This window comes from Crocodylus siamensis, chromosome 6 (assembly GCF_052110815.1).
Source record: "Crocodylus siamensis isolate JL-2025a chromosome 6, ASM5211081v1, whole genome shotgun sequence".
NCBI lineage: Eukaryota > Metazoa > Chordata > Crocodylia > Crocodylidae > Crocodylus > Crocodylus siamensis.
In genome coordinates this window covers 27524200-27543863 of record NC_143400.1, presented here as the reverse complement: position 1 = coordinate 27543863, position 19664 = coordinate 27524200, and the positions used below count along the sequence as shown (strand labels likewise).

Genomic DNA, 19664 nt, shown 5'->3' with positions numbered 1-19664 from the left:
GATTCAGGGCTTTTTCAGGGGATATTGATGTCTTGGGTGGGTTGGGGTCTTGGGGTGGATTTTGGGGGGCTTGGGATTGGATGGGGGTTTGGGGCGGGCTTAGTTTTTTTGGGTGGATTTGAGGTTTTTGGCTTGACTTGGATTTTTTGCAGGGAGGATTTGGGGATTTCTTTTAGTAGATTTTGGAAGGTGTTTTTTAGGTAGGCTTGGGGCATTTTAGGGTGGATTTGTGAGGCTCCTTGGGTAACTTTGGGGATTTGGGGTGGATTTGAGCTCTTTTGGGGGGTTTCTTAGTGGATCTGGGGTTTTAAGGGGTGGGTTGGAGGTTTTTTGGATGAATATTGGTGTTTTGAGTGGATTCAGGAGGACTTGGGGTGGATCTGTGTTTTTTGGGAGGGATTCTGGGGGGTTTAGGAGGGTTTGGGGTAGTTTGGGGATACTTTGGGTGTGTTGTGGTGGATTTTGGGGTGCATTTGTGCAGTTTTTTTGTGGAGTTTGGGGCTATTTTGGGCGGGTTTGGGTGTTTTGGATCGGGGGGGAGGGATTGGGGTGGATCTGGGGTTTTTGCGGGGGATTTGGACGATTTCGGGTCAGTTTTTGCATTGGGGGTGGTTGATTTCTCTGCAGGTCACTTTTTTTCCTGGTCAAACTCCCTGAAGCCTGGGTACTCTCTGGCCAGCCTTCCGCTGCTTCAACCAGCGAGTCCCCAGAGCCAGGGCGGGGCCCTTACCATATTTCTCCCCTTAACCACATGCCCCTGTAAGTGTTACCGTATTTTCTAGCCTACACCCCCCACCCCATGCATGACCCTATTTTGTAGGCTACCGCATGTTCCTCAGATAAGTTACCATATTTCACAATCTATAAATACCCCAGTGATGATTACCGTATTTTGTAGCCTATGAACTCCCACCCCCAACCCATAAGTGTTGCTGTATTTTCTGAGCTACAGACACCCCCCCCAAAAAAAAAAAAAAAGCGTGACCCTATTTTGTAGCTTACTAAATACTTTCAAATAAGTATTACCATATTTTGTGGCCTATGAAGGCCCCCCCAAATAAGTGTTACCATATTTTGTAGGCTACAGACCCCTATATAAGCATTCCCCCAATATTCTAGCCAGCCAAGTGGCCTTAAATAAGTATGACCATATTTTGCAGCCTATGAGCACCCCCTAATAAGTGTTACTATATTTTCTAGGCTAGTGGCACCTCCCAAATAATTATTCCCATATAGTGTAGCCTACCAAGTGCCCCCAAGAAGTGTTACCATATTTTGTAGCCTATGAATGCCCCCCAATAAGTGTTACCATAATTTCTAGGCTACAGACCCCCATATAAGCATCCTCCTATATTATAGCCTACCATATGTCCTCGCATAAATGTTACTGTGTCCTGTAGCCTACATAAAATCCACCCACAATAAGGGTGACCATATTTCTCACTGCCCCTCCCAATTCACGTTACCATAATTTTTTGCCTTCCACACACCCTGGGAAATGCTACCATATTTTCCTGCTTTGCCAGTCAGCCCCTACTGTTACCATATTTCCCTACCTATCACACCCCCTTAAATAAGCATGTTGTATGCCCCTCAAATTAAGTGCAACTATTTTCTGGCCTATCCCAGGACCCCAAATAGGTGAGAAAATACGGTAACACCAGACTCCACTGTAATTTCTCACCTAACATGCACCTCCAAATACATGGTTGTATTTTTTCAGTTGTCACATGCCACCCAAAGAAGCATCATTATCTTTTCTGGCTGCCCCCATGCCCCCAAAATAAGTGTTACCTCATTCTCTTCTGCCCCTCCCCAGAGCTGGCTGCATCTCATTCTCCTTCTATCCTCTCATATTTTTCCCTTCCCCAGATCCACCCATGTCTCTGAGCACCAGGTCCTCCTGGGCACCTAGCTGTTCTGTCTGGCTGTCTGGGTCTTGATGGGGATCTGCACCATCATTCCCCAACCCAACTACAGTCCTAGGAACCTCAGTGCTGACCTGGCCCTGCTGTTTCTGGCAAGGAGGGTGGACAAAAACTGCCCTGACCCCTGCAGTCTGCAGCCCCCAGACCCTTCCCGGGCACCCAGTGCTAGGCCACAAGCTGGAGCTGCCCAAGTTTGGAACGGCGGGGCTGGGAGCCTGGGCGCTGCAGGCTTAACCTCCTCCTTGTTGGACCTGGCTGTGGTTTCCCCCATCCTCCTGGGGCCCTGACAGGTCTGATCTACCATGACCAACCCCAGTCCCCGTTATTGGGACCGCCCCAGTGTGAGCAGCTGTATGAGCGGTTGCCCCCAGGGGCCTCTGGGGGCCCGGACTGGATCACTGACACTGCCTCTGTGCCGGCTACGCAGATAGTCACCAGGGCATCTACAAGGTGAGACCCAGCCCTTGAACCTGGTGCTGTACAGACCACCACCCAAGACTGAGATCAGGGAGACTGGGCACAGTATGGACCCCCCAGTTCACAAATGGGCTGCACTAGGTGCTGTACGGACCCACTTGTGCCCTGCGGCGCTCCGATTTCTCCCCCTCCCTAGAGGGATGCTGGGGGGCTCTGTCCTGCCCAGCCAATGGCACCCGGTACTTGGCCAGCCGGACCCTGCTTTTCCCAGAAGCTGCCCTTCCTCGGCATCTTCACCCCCAGACCTCGAGGGTGAGGGAAACCAATAGATCCAGTGCCTGGGCATTGCCCAGGCTGCGTTATCTGCTGGTGACCTCCTCATGGGGTTTACCCCAGAGCTGGGTGCTTCTCGGGTCTCCTCTTGCCCTGTTACATGTGGCCATCTTCACCCCAGACCTGGCTGCATCTCAGGTCTATTATAGCATCTCACTGCTTCCCTGCCCAAGGCTAATGAAGGACTCTTGGTGCTAATGAGGACTTCAATTACCACCATTTAATGAACATTTTGCTGGTCCCATATTTGGGCCTCCCCCTCACCTCCCTCAATAAAGCCAAAGGAGGCCATTTATTTCTGGGCAATTGGAAAGCTTGATTCACAATGCGGCAGCTCAGTCTGATTGGGCCAAAATCCCCCTTCAGACCCTGTGTGGGCAGGACCTGGGTGGAGAGCAGAGCTCAGCCTGATTTGCATATGTTAATCGAGGCAGTGAATTCATGATTTCTAAGGGCTTGGGAACTTTTAGAGCTAGTAAAGCTCATCCTGGAAACCCTTAGAGCTAGTGGAGCTCATCCTCTCACTGCTCCTGCTCCCTTCCCAGGCGCGTGGGCTCCCACCCCCTCTACCCCCCACCTCTCAGAAAGGAAGAAGGGGCAGTTCTGGGGTACCCCATGCCTCCTCATACCACAGATGAGTCAACTTGGGGCAATTTTGGGGGTTCAGGATCTCATTGGGGTCAGGGGGGCAATTAGGTGGTTTGAGACCCCAAGCTAAATCTGGGGGGAGATTGGTTTGAGGGACCAGGACCCCAGGCTAAGTCTAGGGGGGCTGGGTTGGCCAGTCACCCCTTTACCTAGGGGGGTGCTGTCATTGGTTTTGAGGGGGGCAAGTTTGGGGGTTCAGAGCCTGGACAGTTGGGTTATCTGGGAGGTGTCTGAGCTCCCCAAATCCCCTTGTTCTCACTCCCTCCCCCAGCCCGGGGAACCCAAGGGTCTGGACTCCCAGCCTGTCTGCTCTGACTCCCCAAACCGCCCCAGAGATCTCGGGTGTCTGGGCTCCCAGCCCCCATGCTTCCCAGGGAACCTAGGTATCCGTGCCCTGATACCATCAGCCCCTTAAACCCCAGGGCTCATGGGAGGGGTGGGGTAACATACAGCACTTACCGTGTGACCCGTTTCCCCCCCACACACACACACCTCCCACTCCTACCCTGGCAGAGGGTGGTATCAGAGGGGCTAGGTAGGCTGGGGTCAGAGGTCGAACTCATGATGCAGCTCCTGGCTCCAGTGCTGGTTCTCTAGCTCTTCCAGGTGTGTGCAAGGGTCACCCATTCACCCCAAAACTGGATGCCTTTCAACCCTCTCCAGCACCCGTTCCTCAGCTGTCTGTCCCCAGAGCTGGCTGCATTTCTGCTGTCCCCCATGGGGTAGGATGAAAGCAGTGGGGCTGGGACCCTGGACCCCTGGGTCCTCTGCTTCATTGTCTAATCCCCATCCCTGGGCTGTGTCCAGTGAGATCATTAGGGGCCACGACCCTCCTCTTGGACTGCTTGCCCACTGTATCTAATGGGGGGACCCTAGAGCCTGGCCCCCATCTCTGGGCTGTGTTCTAGGCTGCTAGTCCCAGCTGCCCCCACCCCAAAGCTGGGTGCAACTTGGCCCCGAGCGGCTGCCCCCCTATTTCCTCTCTCCTGCCAGGAGCCAAGACCCGGCTGAGTACCAAGTCACCTTCAGGACCCCTTGGGTGGGGGGCAGTCTGGTACCTTGTCTTTGACCTCCGCTATGACCCGGGGAACAAGGATGCCAATTGGCTGTGGTCCTCCCGGCATAGGCTGTGCACCCCACAGCTCGAACCTGCCCCATCTGGATATGGTCCCCACCCCCTCCGTGGGCACCTGGTGCTGGGCAAGGGGCTGCTGGTGGATGCACCCCACAGGTGAGTTAGGGGGGCTGGCAGCCCAGATGCCTGGGCTGTCCCAGAGGGGAGTGAGTGTCGGCATAGGGGAAGGTCCCAGGCACTCAGCTGACACCACCACCACCATGATGGTCTCCGCCCCACAGCTCCTGCACCCCCATCCTCTGGCTGCCAATCACCTGGGGGTCTGTAAAGTGCAAGGCATCCTCAGTCTCAGCCTCGGGGCTCCATACAGCACCCATCACCCCCCAATCTTGGCCTGGGGGATCTGCACAGCACCCAGCACCCCCCATCTCAGCCTGGGGGGAGGGCATGGGCAAGTCGGCAGCTTTTCAAGGCCTCTCGGGTGTCCCACCTGTTAGGAGCAGTTTGTTCTCTCTCGGGCACTGGGCCCAGGAGAGAGACGAGATCTGGAGCTGGCGCCAGGCTGGGGGGTGTTGCCGTCCACCTTGCCCTGCCCCCCCGCCCCAGTCATCACTCCCCAGTGAACCCAGGCATCTGGAGTCCCTGCTCTCACCCCCCACCCACGCTCTCCTCCCAGACAGCCCGGGCATCCAGGCTCCCAATCCCACCTTGCTCTTACCCTCCAGCCCCCACTCCCCTCCCAGAGTACCCAGGCATCCGGGCACTGCAGCCAGGGGCCCCTGGAGGGTGGCTGGTGTATCTGGGACAGGAGCTGGGCTATTGGGTGTCCACCTTGGCCCCGGGCCCAGGGCTGGCCCATTGTGTTGGGGCCAGGCATTTGCTGGGGGGGGGGGGGGGGGGCGGGGGTTGTTAAAGCCGGCCCCTCTTCCGGGCACACATATCTGGGACCCCAGCCGGACGGGAGAGGACCTGGGACATGGTGGGTCCTTGCCCCCCACTGACAGCCCTACTGCTGCTCACCCTGCTGGCAGGTGAGTGAACCCAGGTGTGTGGGCTCCTGTTCCTTTCTGCTCCCACCCCACCCCCGTGCCCATCCCAGAGAACCCAGGCATCCGGGCTCCCACCTCCTCCCCAAGAGGATGAGGATCCCCTGAAGCCCCAGGCACCTGGGCCACTTCTGGCTCCATATATCCTGTCCCATCCCTTCACCCTTGTGGGGCATTAGATGGGTCATCTAATACCACCTGCCCCAGAGCTAGCCGCATCTTGGCTTCACTCCCGGTTGTTCTATCTGCCCAGTTCTCATCCACCTTGCACCCCAGAGGTGGGCGCAGCTGGGGGTCGACATGGGCATGGCTGAGGGGTGCTGGGTGGGGGTTGGACCCTGCCCCACTGCCGCCCACGTCCCCCTGCTGACTCTGTCTACTTCTTCCCCAGGTGCAGAGGAGGCTGCGGGTCAGGCAGGTACGAGGGAATGGACCAGGACGCTGAGGGGGTGATGGTCGTCTGTCCATCCTTCCATGGCACGTCCACCCATCCATCCACCGAACAGCTATTTGTCCATCCATCTCCATAACCCCTGTCTGCCTGTCCATCCATCCAGGTCCTGCAATCCATCCATGCCAAATGCATCCATCCATCCATCTCCGCTCTCCTCTTCTCTCTACCCCGCGTCCATCCGTCCTTTCTTCTCTCTTCCCATCTCCCCTGCAGCCTGTGGGCTCCCAGTTCCCGACCTGGCCTCGAATCCAGCCCGTGTGGTGGGCGGGACCAATGCCCGCGCTGGGGAGTGGCCATGGCAAGTCAGTCTCCGACACAACCGGCTCCACATCTGTGGGGGGGCCCTTGTGGCCCCCCAATGGGTCCTCACGGCTGCCCACTGCTTTGAGGGGTAAGTGCGCTGGTCGGGAGTGAGGGGCACTGTAGGACCAGCAGTGGGCCACTGGGGGGCTCTGTAATAACAATGATTCTGTAGAGCTCGACTGACCCCTCTGCAGTCCCACCATGTGCGGGACCTGCCAGGAGCTCTGTGTGGCCACCAGGGGGAACTGTGGGACAACGATTGGCTCTCTAGGGCCACTAGGGGGTGCTCCAATAATGATGACCCTCTGCAGAGCTCCACTGACCACTTCTCCCACCCTCCACCGTCCCATCATGCCCGGGTACTATCTGTAAAGTTCTATGGACCCCTTCCCTAACCCCCACTGTCACATCATGCCCAGCTACTACCAGGAGCTTTGTGTGGCCACTAGGGGGAACGTGGGGCAATGTCTGGCTCTACTGGGCCACTGGGAGGTACTACAATGATGATGACCCTCTGTAGAGCTCTACTGACCCATCCATAGTCGTATCGTGCCCAGGGACTACCAGGAGCAAGACTGGCTCTCTTGGGCCACTTTGGGTGCTACAATGATGGTGGCCCTCTGTAGAGCTCTACTGACCCCTTCTCCCACTTCCGCAGTCCCATCAGGCCCGGCGAGTACCAGGTGGAGCTGGGGGCCCTGGAGCTGTCCCACCCACCCCCTGAGGCCATCCTGGCACCTGTGGCAGGGGTGGCTGTGCACCCCCACTTTGTGGGAGCAGGGCTCAGCGCTGACCTGGCCCTGGTCCGCTTGGCTCAGCCCGTGGGCCTCACTCCAACCATCCTGCCCATCTGCACCCCCCGGCCCGGCCAGCCCTTCCTGCCAGGCACAGCCTGCTGGGTCACTGGCTGGGGCAGTGTTGTGCCTGAGGGTGAGTGTCCCCCACCCCTGGATGTCCGGGTTCTCTAGGGCTGGGAGCCCGGACATCTGGGTTCTCAGCCCGGCTCCTGCCCAGGCCTGTTCCTGCCCCGGACGTTGCAGAAGGTAGAGCTGCCCCTGATCGAGGTGGACGAATGCAACTGGCTCTACCAGGCCAACTCCAGCTCCGAGTCCTCCGAGATCCCAGAAGGCTACAGGCTGGTCCAGCACGATATGGTGTGCGCGGGCTACACCGATGGGGGCAAGGACTCCTGCCATGTGAGAGGCACTGCTGGGGTGGGGAGTGAGGGGCACTGCTATGGGAGGGGGATGTGGGTCTGGAGTGAGGGGCACAACTGGGTGGGGATCTGTGGGTTGGGAGGGAGGAGCACTGCTGGGGCAGGGCTGTGGGTTGGGGGTGAGGAGCACTGGTCTGACGGGATCCTCCTTCTCCCCAGGGCGATTCGGGGGGGCCCCTGGCCTGCCCCCAGGATGGGGCCTGGTTCCTCGTGGGGGTTGTGAGTTTTGGCCTGGGATGTGCCCGCCCTGGGCGCCCAGGGGTCTACACCCGCGTTGCTGCATTCACCCCCTGGATCCAGGAGGTCATGGAGGCACCGCCCCCCAGCGCTGCCCCCCGGGCCCTGGCACCCTCCCTGTGTGGGCTGCTGATCCTCTGCCCGCTGCTAGCAGGGCCCTGAGTTGGGGGACCCAGGAGTCTGGACTCCCGGATCCCTGTGCTCCCACCCCAGAGAACCCAGACATCCAGGACTCCCAGCCTCCCCTAGGCCCACCCCCCAGAGAATCCAGGCATCTGGGCCCCCAGTCCCTCCATTTGCCCCCTAATTAAGGCTATTTAATGCAAAACCAAATCCCTCTCCCCCACCCCCCGAGAATAAAGTCCTTTCTAATTAGACACCAGCTGGTGCTTCATTAGGGTGGGTTTTGTAGCCCAGGTTTTGACCAAAATCTGCCATTTTCCACCCAAGTTGGAGCTTATGGGTGTGTGTGCGTGTCCTTGTTCCAAACACCTGGTTTCCGTGTGCGTCTCTACCCCAGCAGTGGGGTCTAGTGGGGGTGTGCTGAGGGTGCCTGGACACCTGGGTTCCCCATGTGAGGGAGTGGCCTGGTCTCCTCTCCCCCCCACCCCTGCAATGGCCATTGTCCACCAGCAGGGGACACCCAAGAGCCCTGTGGCAGCAGCTGCCCAGAGAACCCAGGTGTCTGGGGCTCCCAGCCTCCTCTACTCCCACCCCACCAAACCCCAGAGAATCCAGGTGTCTGGGTTCCCAGCATCCCTTGCTGCCACTTCCTTCCCTCCCCCCGCCTCCCCCCCGAGAAAACCCAGGCTAGGGATTTGGATGGTCCCATGGGGGCTTGTGCTGGAAGGGGTGAGGCTTAAAGGGAGGGAGTGGGGCTGGAGCTGGTGAATGGACTTGGACGCCTGGGTTCTCTGGGGGTGGGGGAAGTTGATGGATGAAGCAGAAAGGATTCTGGGAAGGGAGTGGTGTTTATTGTGGGGAGGGGCTCAATTCTGGGTCCTGGTGGGGGGCTGATCCTGGGGGTAGAAGGCAGGTTAACAGGAGTCTCGATCTTGGGAGGGGGGGTTGTCAAGGGAACGGGGTCAGAAGGGCCCTGATCCTGGGCCATGAACGGGTCCAATCCTGGACTGAAGGGGTAAGAGAAGAGATTCGGGGGGGGGGGGCAAAGAGACCCCGATCCTGGGGTCAAGGGGGGGCCTGATCCTAGGTCATGAAGGGACCCGATTCTGGGGCGGGGGAGGTCAACGGGTCCCAATCCTAGTGGGTCAAGGGTCCCTGACCCTGGACCAGAGGATTTAAGGGGACCTGATCCAGCAGTGGTGGGTGGGATCATTGTCGTGGAAGGCAGGGGGGAAATCAAGGGGGCCTGATCCTGAACTGGGGGTCAAAAGGGGCCTGGTCCTGGGGCTGAGGGAAGTCAAAGGGGCCTGATCCTGCAATAAGGGGTCAAGTGGGCCTGATCCTGGACTGGGATGAGGCAGTGGTAAAAGGGGAACCTGATTCTGGAACATGAAGGGATGAAGGGGGTGTGACACTGGGGTTGGGGCGGTCCAGGGGGGTCCAATCCTGCAATGGAGTGGGGGTCAAGGCGGCCCAATCCTGTGCTGGGAGTCGAGGGGGCCTGATCCTGGGGCTGGGGGAAGTCAAGGGGACCCGTTCCTAGAATGGGGGAGGTTTAAGGGGGCCTGATCCTGGAACAGGTGGAGTCAAGGGGACTGAATCCTGGGCTGGGGGTCAAGGGGGTGTGATCCTAGGGCTGGGGGAAGTCAAAGGGGCCCAATCCTGGAATATGGGGGGGGCGGTTAAGGGGGCCTGATCCTGGGCTGGGGGTGTAAAGAGGGTGTGATCCTGGGACTGGGGGAAGTCAAAGGGGCCTGATCCTGGAACAGGAGGCATCAAGGGTGCCTGATCCTGGGACCAGGGAGACTCTTGCTGGCCCGATCCCGGCCTGGGGGTGCTCAGAGGCGGCGGAGCTGCATCTGACTGCGGCGCAGTGAGTACTGGAAGCCCTTCCAGGCGGCCCAGTGCAGGCCGTGGGCAGGCGAGAGGTGGGGGCCGCCCAGGTAGACGCCGTTGAGGTGCGAGAAGTGGCAGCTGCGGAACCACCAGGCTCCGGACGAGAGTGCGGCGCAGTTCTGCACATAAAGGTCCTGGTCCCGGTCGAAGGTTGAGAACCGCTGGCCCGCGTGGTAAGTCAGTGAGTCACCTAGCAACCAGGGGAGGGGTAGGGTCATGGTGGTGCCCCTCACCCCCGACCCACATCCCTCCTTATAGTGGTTCCCCTCATTCCCAACCCATAGTTCCCCCCCCAGCAGTGCCCTTCACTCCTGACCCACAGCTGCCTTATAGTGGTGCCCCTCACTCCTGACCTGTAGCCCCCAAATAGCAATGCCTCTTACTCCCAACCCCCTCCACCACTGCTGCCCCTCACTCCTGACCATGGGTGGGAGGGGAGCAGAGGGCATGGGAAGCCTGGATGCTTGGGTTCCCTGAGAGCAGGGTGAGAGCAAGGAGGAAGCTCAGAGCCTAGATGCCCAGGTCCCCTCACCAGCCCCGCCGTCAGTAAAGCCGGCCACATGTAGGGAGTAGCCGTCCTCCTCGGCGCTGATGGCATTGGGTGACAAGGCGAACTCTGAGTACTTGGCCCAGGCCGTGTTGTTCTCAAAGTCCTCCAGGTCCACACGCAGCTCATAGCGGTTCTTCAGCGTCAGGTGGTGGATGTTCTGCAGCCCTGGAGGGAGGAGAGCAGAGGGAGCAATGGGTCGGAGGCGGCCAAGGGAAGGTTAATCTTGGGGGTGGGAGGTGGTATGGGCATGGAGTTGGGGTCTGTGGTGCAGCTGGGAAAGGGTTGAGTGGGTTAGTGGGTGGATGTAGGAATTGGTGAGGGGTGGGGGGATGGGTGGTTTGGTCCTTGGGGTGGAGGCGTCATAGGGGGAGGGGGGTGGGTAGAGACATGCATGGGATGCAGAGGTGGGTGGATGGATGGAGGGATGGAAGGATGGATGAAAGGTGGGTGGATGTATAGGTCCAAGGGTGGGTGGATGGATGGATGGAGGGGTGGATTGAAGTGGTACATGGATGGGTGGAGGGAGGGGTGCATGGAGGGGATGAATGGATGGATGGGGAATAGGTGGGTGATGGATGGATTTATAGGTGCAGGGATGGATGAATGGAGATGGATGGACAGATTGATAAAATGGGTGGATTGAGGGGCGGATGGAGGGGTGGATTGAAGGGGTACGTGGGTCAGTAGGTGGGTGTGTGGGTGGATGGATGGATAGATAAATAATTCTGATGTGTGGGTGGGTGGGTGGGTGGACTGGGATATGTGGATGGATGGGTGGGTGGGTGGATGTATAGGTCCAGGGATGGATATATGGAGGGATGGATGGATAGGGGGTGGGTGGGTGGGTGGGTGAGTGGATGGATGGAGGGTTGTCTGAAGGAGATGGATGGATAAATGGAGGAGTAGATGAATATGTCTAGGGATGGATGCATGGAGATGTGGTTTGAAGGGTACATGGGTGGATGGATGGATGGAGCGGTCATGGGTGGGTGAATGGGTGTATAGGTTCAGCAATAGATGGAGGGATAGATAGATAAATTGGGTGGATTGAAGGGGTATGTGGATGGGTGGGTGGGTGGATGAATGGATTGATGGGTGGAGGGGTCTGTGGAGGGGAGGGATGGATGGATGGACAGGGTGTAGGTGGTGGATGTATAGGTCCAGGGATGGATGGTGGGGTGGATGGATGGATGGAGGGGTATGTGGAAGAGATGGCACGGGGGGCGGGGCCACCCGTACCCAGCCAGTACTCGCCGTCGGCTCTCCCGAACCCAAAGCGATAGTCGTTCCAGCCCCGGAAGAAGCTGATGGAGCCATTGAACCTCTTCTGGAAAACCTGGGAGAGGTCACAGAGGTCACTGGCAGCCTCATGGAGGCCCATCCGCCCACACAAATGGATCGGGCATCTCCAGCGACACGGCTCAAGCACCTGGGTTCTCCACCCACATCCCACTCCCCCTACCGTCCAGACGCCGTTGTCGGTGGTCATGTCACAGTAGACAGGCACGGGGTGGCTGGCACCCGCAGGGTAGATGAGGTACACACCATCCTCCGTCTGGCCTGTCTCATAGACATCCTGGCAGTCCACTGGCACGGCCTCTGCGCCGCACCCCATCTTCTCGCCTGAGGGGCAGGTCAACACATGAGTAACACCCTCAACCACCCCTCAAGACCCCTGTCTTTTCTCCTATTGCCCATCTGTGCACCAGAAGTGCACCTCTCCCATCACCCATCTGTGCACCCATTTCTTCATTGCGCCAGACACGTGGGGTCTACAAGTGGGATGCCACGCTTTCATTGGCCCATGGGGGGCACCTTGGAGTGTCTACTGCCAAGATGGCCATACATCTGGAGATATGTGCCCTACTACTCCATCCCTCCAAGACCATCATGGCTTTTCTGGCTAGACATGGGGCCTGATGGGAGACCAGCATGGGTTTCCCCACCTGTGGAGGGTAGGCTGATGCTGCCGGGGCCACATCTCCAAAATTTCCTGGCTGTTTCTTCCAACATGGACTAGGAAGGTACCTCAGTGGAAGACCTCTGGGCAGATGGAGATGATGTGTGGAGGATGTCTACAATCAGCATATTACTCCATTTTCAGCCAATGAGTATGAGCTGTTTGGGATCTACCACTGAGACCACCATAGGCCACCTCACTTAATGGATGCCATAATGTCTTGGAGATGTGGCGTCTTTGGGCCAAGAGCAGACAACGTGGATTAGGAAGGTGCCTCAATGGAAGACTTCTGGCCAGGAAATGGAGATGACATATATGGAGGACCTCTGCAACCACCATGTTAGTCCATTTCTGGCCAATGAGGATGAGCCATATAGGAAATACCACTGAGAGAGGCCACCTCACCTGTGGTGGGTTGGTGAACACCATAAAGTCTTGGAGATGCAGCATCTCCTGGCCAGGAGAAGACCACATGGAGGAGGAAGGTGCCTCAATGGAAGACCTCTGGCCGGGAAATGGTGATGATGTGTGGAGGATGTCTACAACTGGCCAATGAGCATGAAGATACCCTCCATCCAACCCCCTCCAGCCAAGCCACATAGATAACGAGCATTAATGAGGGCTTACCTTGGGGACTGATGGCTTGGCCTTCAGTGAAGACCACCAGAGTGAGGAAGACCCCAAAACTGACCAGCCTAGAGGCCTGCAAAGAGCGAGATGATGTCACACCACCGCAACAAAGAGTTGTGTTATTTCTGCTCTACATTTGACACCTTCCTTTCATTGTAGACCATGTCCTCGTGTGGATGGACAACCTCCCAAGACCTCCCAAACACCTTCCCCTAGCCCTCTTGGGTCATTTTATGCTGCGGTCACCGAGTGCCTTGTGTTTTGACATGGAGTAATTGTGTATCATCGAAGATACAATTCCTTCATGTCAAGACACACTTTTCCAAGACTTCATACACAACACAACTTTGTCCTCTGGATTTGCAAGCTTGTGTTAGTTTGGGTGCGTCTTCACACTTTTTTTTGGTGCAACCTAAACAGTTTCTTTGGTTCAGTACACAACTTTCCAAGCCTTCGCACAGAACACCACAATGGCATCTTGTGTTGTTTCTACCCTATGTTTACTGAGTTACTTTCATTTTAGATGTTTTTTCCCCCATGAATACACAACTTTTCCAAGATTTCACACACACCATCACAACAGTCTTGTGTTATCTTTGAGCTCTTTTCATCCTGGACAGTTGTGTTGTATTAACACACAACAGCACAGCAAAGTCTTCTGTTATCTATGGTTTATTTCCATCCTGGAAAAACTGGCTTGTGTTAATACACAACTTTCCAAGACTTCACACGCACGGTCACAGCAGTGTTATGTTATTTATGAGTTTTTTTCCATCCTGGACAATTGTATTGTGTTCACACACAGCTTCCCAAGACTTAACACAAGAATGTTGTGATGATGTGTGTATGACCTATGAGTTCATTTCTTCTTGAAAAATTGCCTTGAGTTAACACACACCTTCCCACGCACTGTCACAACAACATGTTGTGTTATTCCTACCCTCACAACATCCCTCTTGACCCACTCATCACACATTACATCTCAGTGGGTGTGTCTGCATGTGCATTTAAGTGTATCTAAATTTAATGCAGATTAACTTCACACCGGCATTTACATGTGCAGGTGTGAATGTGGATTAACGCAGTGTGTGTGGAATGATTTGGGACTAAAGTTATTCCAAATCCAACCTACCTACATGTGCGCTAAGGAGCTTTAGTGCGCCCACATGTGTGCTAACGTGCTTCAACTATTCGAGCTTAATTTGCAGGGATCAAATTTAGGCGCAATTAACCCCAAATTGCCATTTTTAATGCACGTTAAGAGCACACGCATGTAGTCATGTGCCATTAATGCACATTAAATTAGGTTAATGTGGATTAAAGGTTTTTTTTCCCCCCCCCCTCTGTTTTTTTGCACCGGTCCTGGAAGCACTGCAATACCAGGTCAATGCATGGAGTGGATGGAGTACCCTCCAGTTCCACCACCCAATACCAAAAAGAATCTGCTCAATATAGACCTCCTATGGAGGACATATCAGAGACAATTACCCTGGGGAGCTCGCCTACATGGTCACGCTGCTTCCCCTGCCAGGTAGTATCCCTTGTGATAAACAAAGTGGGTAATAGAACCTTTTTTTTTTTTTTTTTTTCCCCTGTTTTTTTGCACCGGTCCTGGAAGCACTGTAATACCAGGTCAATGCATGGAGTGGATGGAGCACGCTCCAGTTCCACCACCCAATACCAAAAAGAATCTGCTCAATATAGACCTCCTATGGAGAACATATCAGAGACAATTACCCTGGGGAGCACGCCCTGCTAGACATCCCTCGCCCATAGCAAGACTCTGGTGTGTGTCTGTGCAATGCGCTCTCCCGGGCCAACCACTCACATAAATGCATCCAGTGTTTGGCTAATGAAAAAAAAACAGGAAGGGGGGCTGGATGCCTGGACACCTGGGTTCTCTGGGGTAGCAGGGTGGGAACAGGGGATTCTGGGCGCCCGCATGCCTAGGTTCTCTGGGGTGTGTGCTGGGAGGTGAGGGGGCTGGGACCCTGGATACCTGGGTTCTCCCCCGGCTTCTGTGCTTCCTCTGAGGCCTCCCATGAGTCCCTGTTTTTCTCATCCCAGCCAGTCTGCATTGCTGGCTGGGGCCCAGGCAGCTGAGGGCCCAGGCCCTGGGCTTGCCAACTTGGCCCCGGCCCTCATGGTGCCTGGAGCCCCCTGCGCTTCCCACAGGATCCGTGACGGGTGAGTCATGGCCTTGGCCGAGAACAGCCCTGTCTGCCCCGCCTGCTCCGTCTGGCCTTGGCCTATGTCTGGCGCAGGTCCCCATGGTGCTTGGTTACCTGGTATGTGCCTGTTTTTCTTTCCCCTCATTAGAGATTTCCCCAAAAGAGGCACACCCCAGAGGTAGTCACATTGCCGAACTCGAGCGAGGACTCCCCAGATCTCCAGCTCCTGATGTGCTCCGCCCCAGAGTTGGGTGCGTTTCAGAGCTGGAGTGAGGGAGCCCTGGATATCCAGCTCCTGATGTTCCCCATCCCAGAAGTGGCCACATCTTGGAGGCAGGCAAGGGCCACCCTGGATCTCCAGCTCCTGATGTGATCTACCCCAGAGGTGGCCGCATCTCAGAGCCAAATCAAGGAGTCCCTGGATCATTACCCCCAGCACTGTCCATCCTAGAGCTGGCCACATCTCAGAGCTTGAGTGAGAGGTCCCTGGATACCCAGCCCCCAACACTGCGCATTTTGGATACCCAGTATCCAATGTGCCCCACCCCAGAGGTAGCTGCATCTCAGAGCCAAAAATAAGGGTCTCTGGATTGCCAACCCCCCCTGCTGCCCACCCCAGAGGTGGTTGCATCTTGGGGCTTGTGTGAGCAGTCCCTGGGTCACCAGCTCCCAACATGCCTCACCCCAAAGGTGGCTGCATTGCAGAACTGAACGTAGGGGCCCCTGGATCACAAACCCCCTACACTGCCTACCCCAGGGGTAGCCAAATCTCAGAGGCAGGCAAGGGGGTCCCCAGAACGCCAGCTCCCAACATGCCCTACTTCAGAAGTGGCCACATCTCATAGCAGAACATAGGAGTCCCTAGATCGCCAGTTCCCAGCATGCCCCATGCCCAGAGGTGGTCACATGCTGGAGGTTGAGTGAGGGACCCGTGGATACCCAGCACCCACTATGCCCCACTCCAGGGGTGGCCACATCTCAGAGCTGAAGGCAGGGGTCCATGGATTGCCAGTCCCCTACCCTACGCACCCCAGAGGTGGCTGCATCCCCACTTCAGAAAATAGGATCTGAACTATCACCTCACCATGCCCCAACCCAGAAGTGGGTGCATCTTGAACCTTAATTTCCTGGTTGTTAACATTTAACTTGGAATTAGGGGTTGTGGGAAGGGTGTTTTTTTGGCTCAACATTGCCTTTAATTAAGGGTGTAGTCATGTCTATTTTCCCTCAGAGGGTTCTGAGAGACCAGGGACTACATTAGCGAACCAAGGGATGATTTTGTGGTCAATACTCAACCAAGAAGTGAGGGATTGTGGGAAGGAAGAAGTGTTGTGGTGGGTTTTTTTTTGGTTGGACTATGCCATACTGCGGTCATGTGTTGCCGCTCCTGGAAGCAGGGAATTGTGGGAAATGAGGCAGTGCAGGAGAAGACTTGGCTGATAGGAATTACCCAGTGATTGAGACTTGATTGAGCCATGGGGGATTGTGGGAAGGGGGAAATTTCATAGTGGTTTATTTACTTATTTTTTTGGCAGGATGTTGCCTGATGTTAATGGTGAGGTTGTGGCTATTTCGGGCCAGGGAAGGGAGAATTGGGGGAGATTGGGGAGGGCAGGGAAAGACCTGGGGGTGGAGTGGGTTGAATTTTGGGTGGGGGGTGGGGATGGAGGGAGGGAGGGATGGGTGAGTGGGTGGATGGATGGACGGGATATGGGGGTGGAAGGACTGGTTCACTGGTTGGATGCATAGATGGATGGATGGATGGATGGGGTATGGGGATGGATGGATGGATGGGCTCAATGGATGCATGAAGGGAGGGAGGGAAGGATGGAGAGGTGGGTGGGTTCATTGGATGGAAGGAGAGACGGGTTCATTGGAGGGATGAATGGAAGGATGAAATATGGGGATTGACGGAGGGATGGAAGGAGTACTGTATAGGAAAGGACGCATGGACACAGTATGGGGACGGAGGGATGGATGGACGGGGTGTGGGGCAGCCCTAGGGTTGGCTGTGGGGGTCAGACCGGCGGATAGTCTGATGGCTGCGGGCTGGGGGGGCTGAGACCTTGGGGGGTCTAGGAGGGGGCACACCTGGGGGGTGCCGGGGGACAGGCGGGAGGACCCCCCCACCCCCCAGCACAGACCCAGGGACGCTCTCCTGCCCTCCCCCCCCAGCGGGGCCTGGGCAGTTCTCACCTCCATGCTGCCACGGAGCCCCCGACGTCCAGCACCAAGCCGGAGCCCCCGACGCCTGGTTCAGTGTGAGCCGCCCCCGTCCCCCCCTCCTCCTTCTCCAGCTGCCGGGTCAGCCCCCGCCTCCTTGCAGCCAGCCAGGATCGGCTTACAGGGTGTGTGTGTGTGTGTGTGTATGTGACACCTGGGTTCTGTGTGTGGGTCTGTCCCAGACACCTGGATTCTGCATGTGTGGGTGTGCAAAGGGAAATGTGTGTGTGTGTGTGTGTGTGTATAACTCCCAGGTTTTGTGTGTGTTTGCATGTGTGTTTGCATGTGTCCTGCGTGCAGTTTTGTGTGTGTGTGCGCATGTGTCCTGGATGCAGTTTTCCATCTCTGGTGTGTGTGTTTGTATGTCGGATGCCTGAGTTGTGCATGCGCACATGTGTGTGTGGGTCACAACAGCCAAGAGGTGTCTGTAATGTGCATGAAATTACAGCCCAAGTGTGGCCAGCTAGACACACACACACATGCGCAACCCAGGCGTCCTGCAATTGCAACCCAAGATTGTGTCGCCAACTAGATGCACACATGCATGCGTGCACACACACACACACACACACACACACACACACACACACACGGATGCATGGGTTCCCTGGGGTGGGGGTGGGAGCAGGGGGGTGGGAGCCAGACATTCCGGTTGTCCAGGGCAGGAGTGCAAGGGTTAAGGCAACAGGAGCCGGATGCCCGCCCCCCCCCGCCCCCTCCTCCAACACACATCTGGGCAGATGTGGGGCTGCCGAGGGATGTGGGAGGGGGCAGTGAGGACCTGGCTGGGGTCAGCATAGCCTCAGTTCCCCTCTGCTAGGCAGGCTCCAAGGCTGGGGGGAGCAGGGGTCAGACGCCTGGGTCCTGTGTGTCCTGGACACGTGTGTGTGTGTATGTGTGCGTGTGTGTGTCCCAGACACCTAGGATCTACAGTGTCTGTATGTGTGCGTGTGTGTGTTGGACGCCTGGGTTGTGTGCGTGTGTACACATAAGCACATATCTGCTTCTGTGTCCCCCAGAGACCTGGGTTTTTGTGTGTGTTTCTTTGTCCCGAACACCTGGGTTCTGGGGGTGTGTGTGTGTGTGTGTGTGTGTCCTGGATGCCTAGATTGTATGTGTGTGTCTGTGTACATGCACGTATGTGTGTCCTGGACTTCTGGGTATGTGTGTGTCCCACATGCCTGGGTTCTCCATATGTGGGCATGGGTGTGAAAATGTGTGTGTGCATGCAAAAGAAAGAGAGAGAGAGACTCTGTGTGTGTTCCACATGCCTGCGTTCTATGTGTGCGTGTACATGTGTGTGTCCTGGACTGGGGCTCTGGGTGTATATGCATGTGTGCACGTGTGTTTGTGCATGTAAGCTTATGTCCCAGACACCTTAGTCCTGGGTATGTGTGTATCCCAGATGCCTGGGTTCTATATACACCGGTGTGGGTCTCCACACGGGCATGGGTGTGTGTGTGTGTCCTGGACACCTGGGTTCAGTGTGTGTCCTGGATGCTTGGGTTCTGTATACACAGGCGTGGGTGTGTACACGTGTGTCCATGTCCTGGACATCTGGGTTCAGTGTGTGTCTGTCCCAGATGCCTGGATTGTGTGTGTGTGCATGTGCATGTGTGTGTTCCTGATGCCTGGGCCCCATCTATGTGTCTCAGACGCATCAGTACCATTGACCCACCTTAAATCACCCCATCAAGGACCCATAATCCCCTCCTGTTGCCCCCCGGGCATCTCCATCTGTGATTCATTCCCTCCCCCCACCCACTTCCACTGCCATGGGGTGTTGGGTGGGGGGTGCAGTGGTGCGTGGAAGGACTTGGCTGCCTCTGCAAGCCCTAACGAGACTTTGGCTCGTCAACCGCCCTGTAAACATCCCCTTAACACGAACCAGATGGCGTCTGGCCGGCCCCAGCACGCCAGGAGCTTGGCCTGCTGCCGCCTCACGTTCCCCAGCTCGGGCCAAAACAACCCGCCTCACGTCGTCTGGTCTCAGCCTCCCACTTTCCAGACATGGAGGGCCAGCCGGGCCCTGGAAGACCCCCCCCCCACACCATGGCGGGGGCCTCGGGGTTCCTCCCAGAGCAGAAGGGACAGGTAGGTGACTCGTGATGGAGAGGCCTTGTGTCTTTCAGTGGTTTTGGGGGCCAGAGAGACTCAATTGATGGTGCCCAGTGTGTGAGCAGGTGTATGGGAAGCCATGATATGACAATGCCTCTTGATCATGACATCATGTGTTTCTGAGGGAGAAATGTGGTTTTGGGGCACTGCATTGGGTTGGAGGTGAAGAGGGGTCTTGACATGAAGGAGCTCTTGTTTTGGGGAGAAGCTCTGTGGTTTTAGGGCATTTCATTGGGTTCAGAGAGAGACTCTACTCACCCCTCTTTGATGTCAACCAATGTCTGAGCAGGTGTATGGAAAGCCAAGACATGGCGATGCCTCTTGATGATGAAGTTA

General features: G+C 56.5%; 2 protein-coding genes, 1 long non-coding RNA gene and 1 pseudogene across 6 annotated transcripts in view; 2 read left to right on the top strand and 2 right to left on the bottom strand.

The window, feature by feature from the left end:
- Positions 1-572: 572 nt before the first annotated feature.
- On the top strand, positions 573-7994 carry LOC149861977 (serine protease 33-like). The gene is made up of 6 exons (XM_090054772.1): positions 573-4557; positions 5839-5865; positions 6115-6292; positions 6863-7134; positions 7219-7400; positions 7580-7994. The coding sequence occupies exons 1-6, from the start codon at positions 4404-4406 to the stop codon at positions 7817-7819; spliced, it is 1053 nt and encodes a 350-aa protein (XP_089910898.1). The 5' UTR covers positions 573-4403; the 3' UTR covers positions 7820-7994.
- Positions 7995-8625: 631 nt separating this feature from the next.
- LOC149861975 (microfibril-associated glycoprotein 4-like) lies at positions 8626-17266 on the bottom strand. 2 transcript variants are annotated; one of them, XM_090054805.1, is made up of 6 exons: positions 17184-17266; positions 12814-12889; positions 11689-11849; positions 11481-11562; positions 10209-10391; positions 8626-9866 (listed from the first exon to the last, which is right to left on the bottom strand). In XM_090054805.1, the coding sequence occupies exons 1-6, from the start codon at positions 17187-17189 to the stop codon at positions 9619-9621; spliced, it is 756 nt and encodes a 251-aa protein (XP_089910931.1). In that variant the 5' UTR covers positions 17190-17266; the 3' UTR covers positions 8626-9618. The 2 variants fall into 2 exon arrangements, with proteins under 2 accessions (XP_089910931.1, XP_089910930.1); XM_090054804.1 differs by having other exon boundaries at positions 8628-9866; positions 11466-11562.
- On the bottom strand, positions 14412-14579 carry LOC149861976 (U2 spliceosomal RNA; annotated as a pseudogene).
- Positions 17267-18129: 863 nt separating the features above from the next.
- Positions 18130-19664, top strand: part of LOC149861972 (uncharacterized) — a 30818-nt gene continuing 29283 nt past the window's right edge. For all 3 annotated transcript variants that reach the window (XR_016443235.1, XR_016443234.1, XR_016443233.1), the window contains exon 1: positions 18130-19304. This is a non-coding gene — a long non-coding RNA (uncharacterized LOC149861972). The remainder of the gene's footprint in view (positions 19305-19664) is intronic.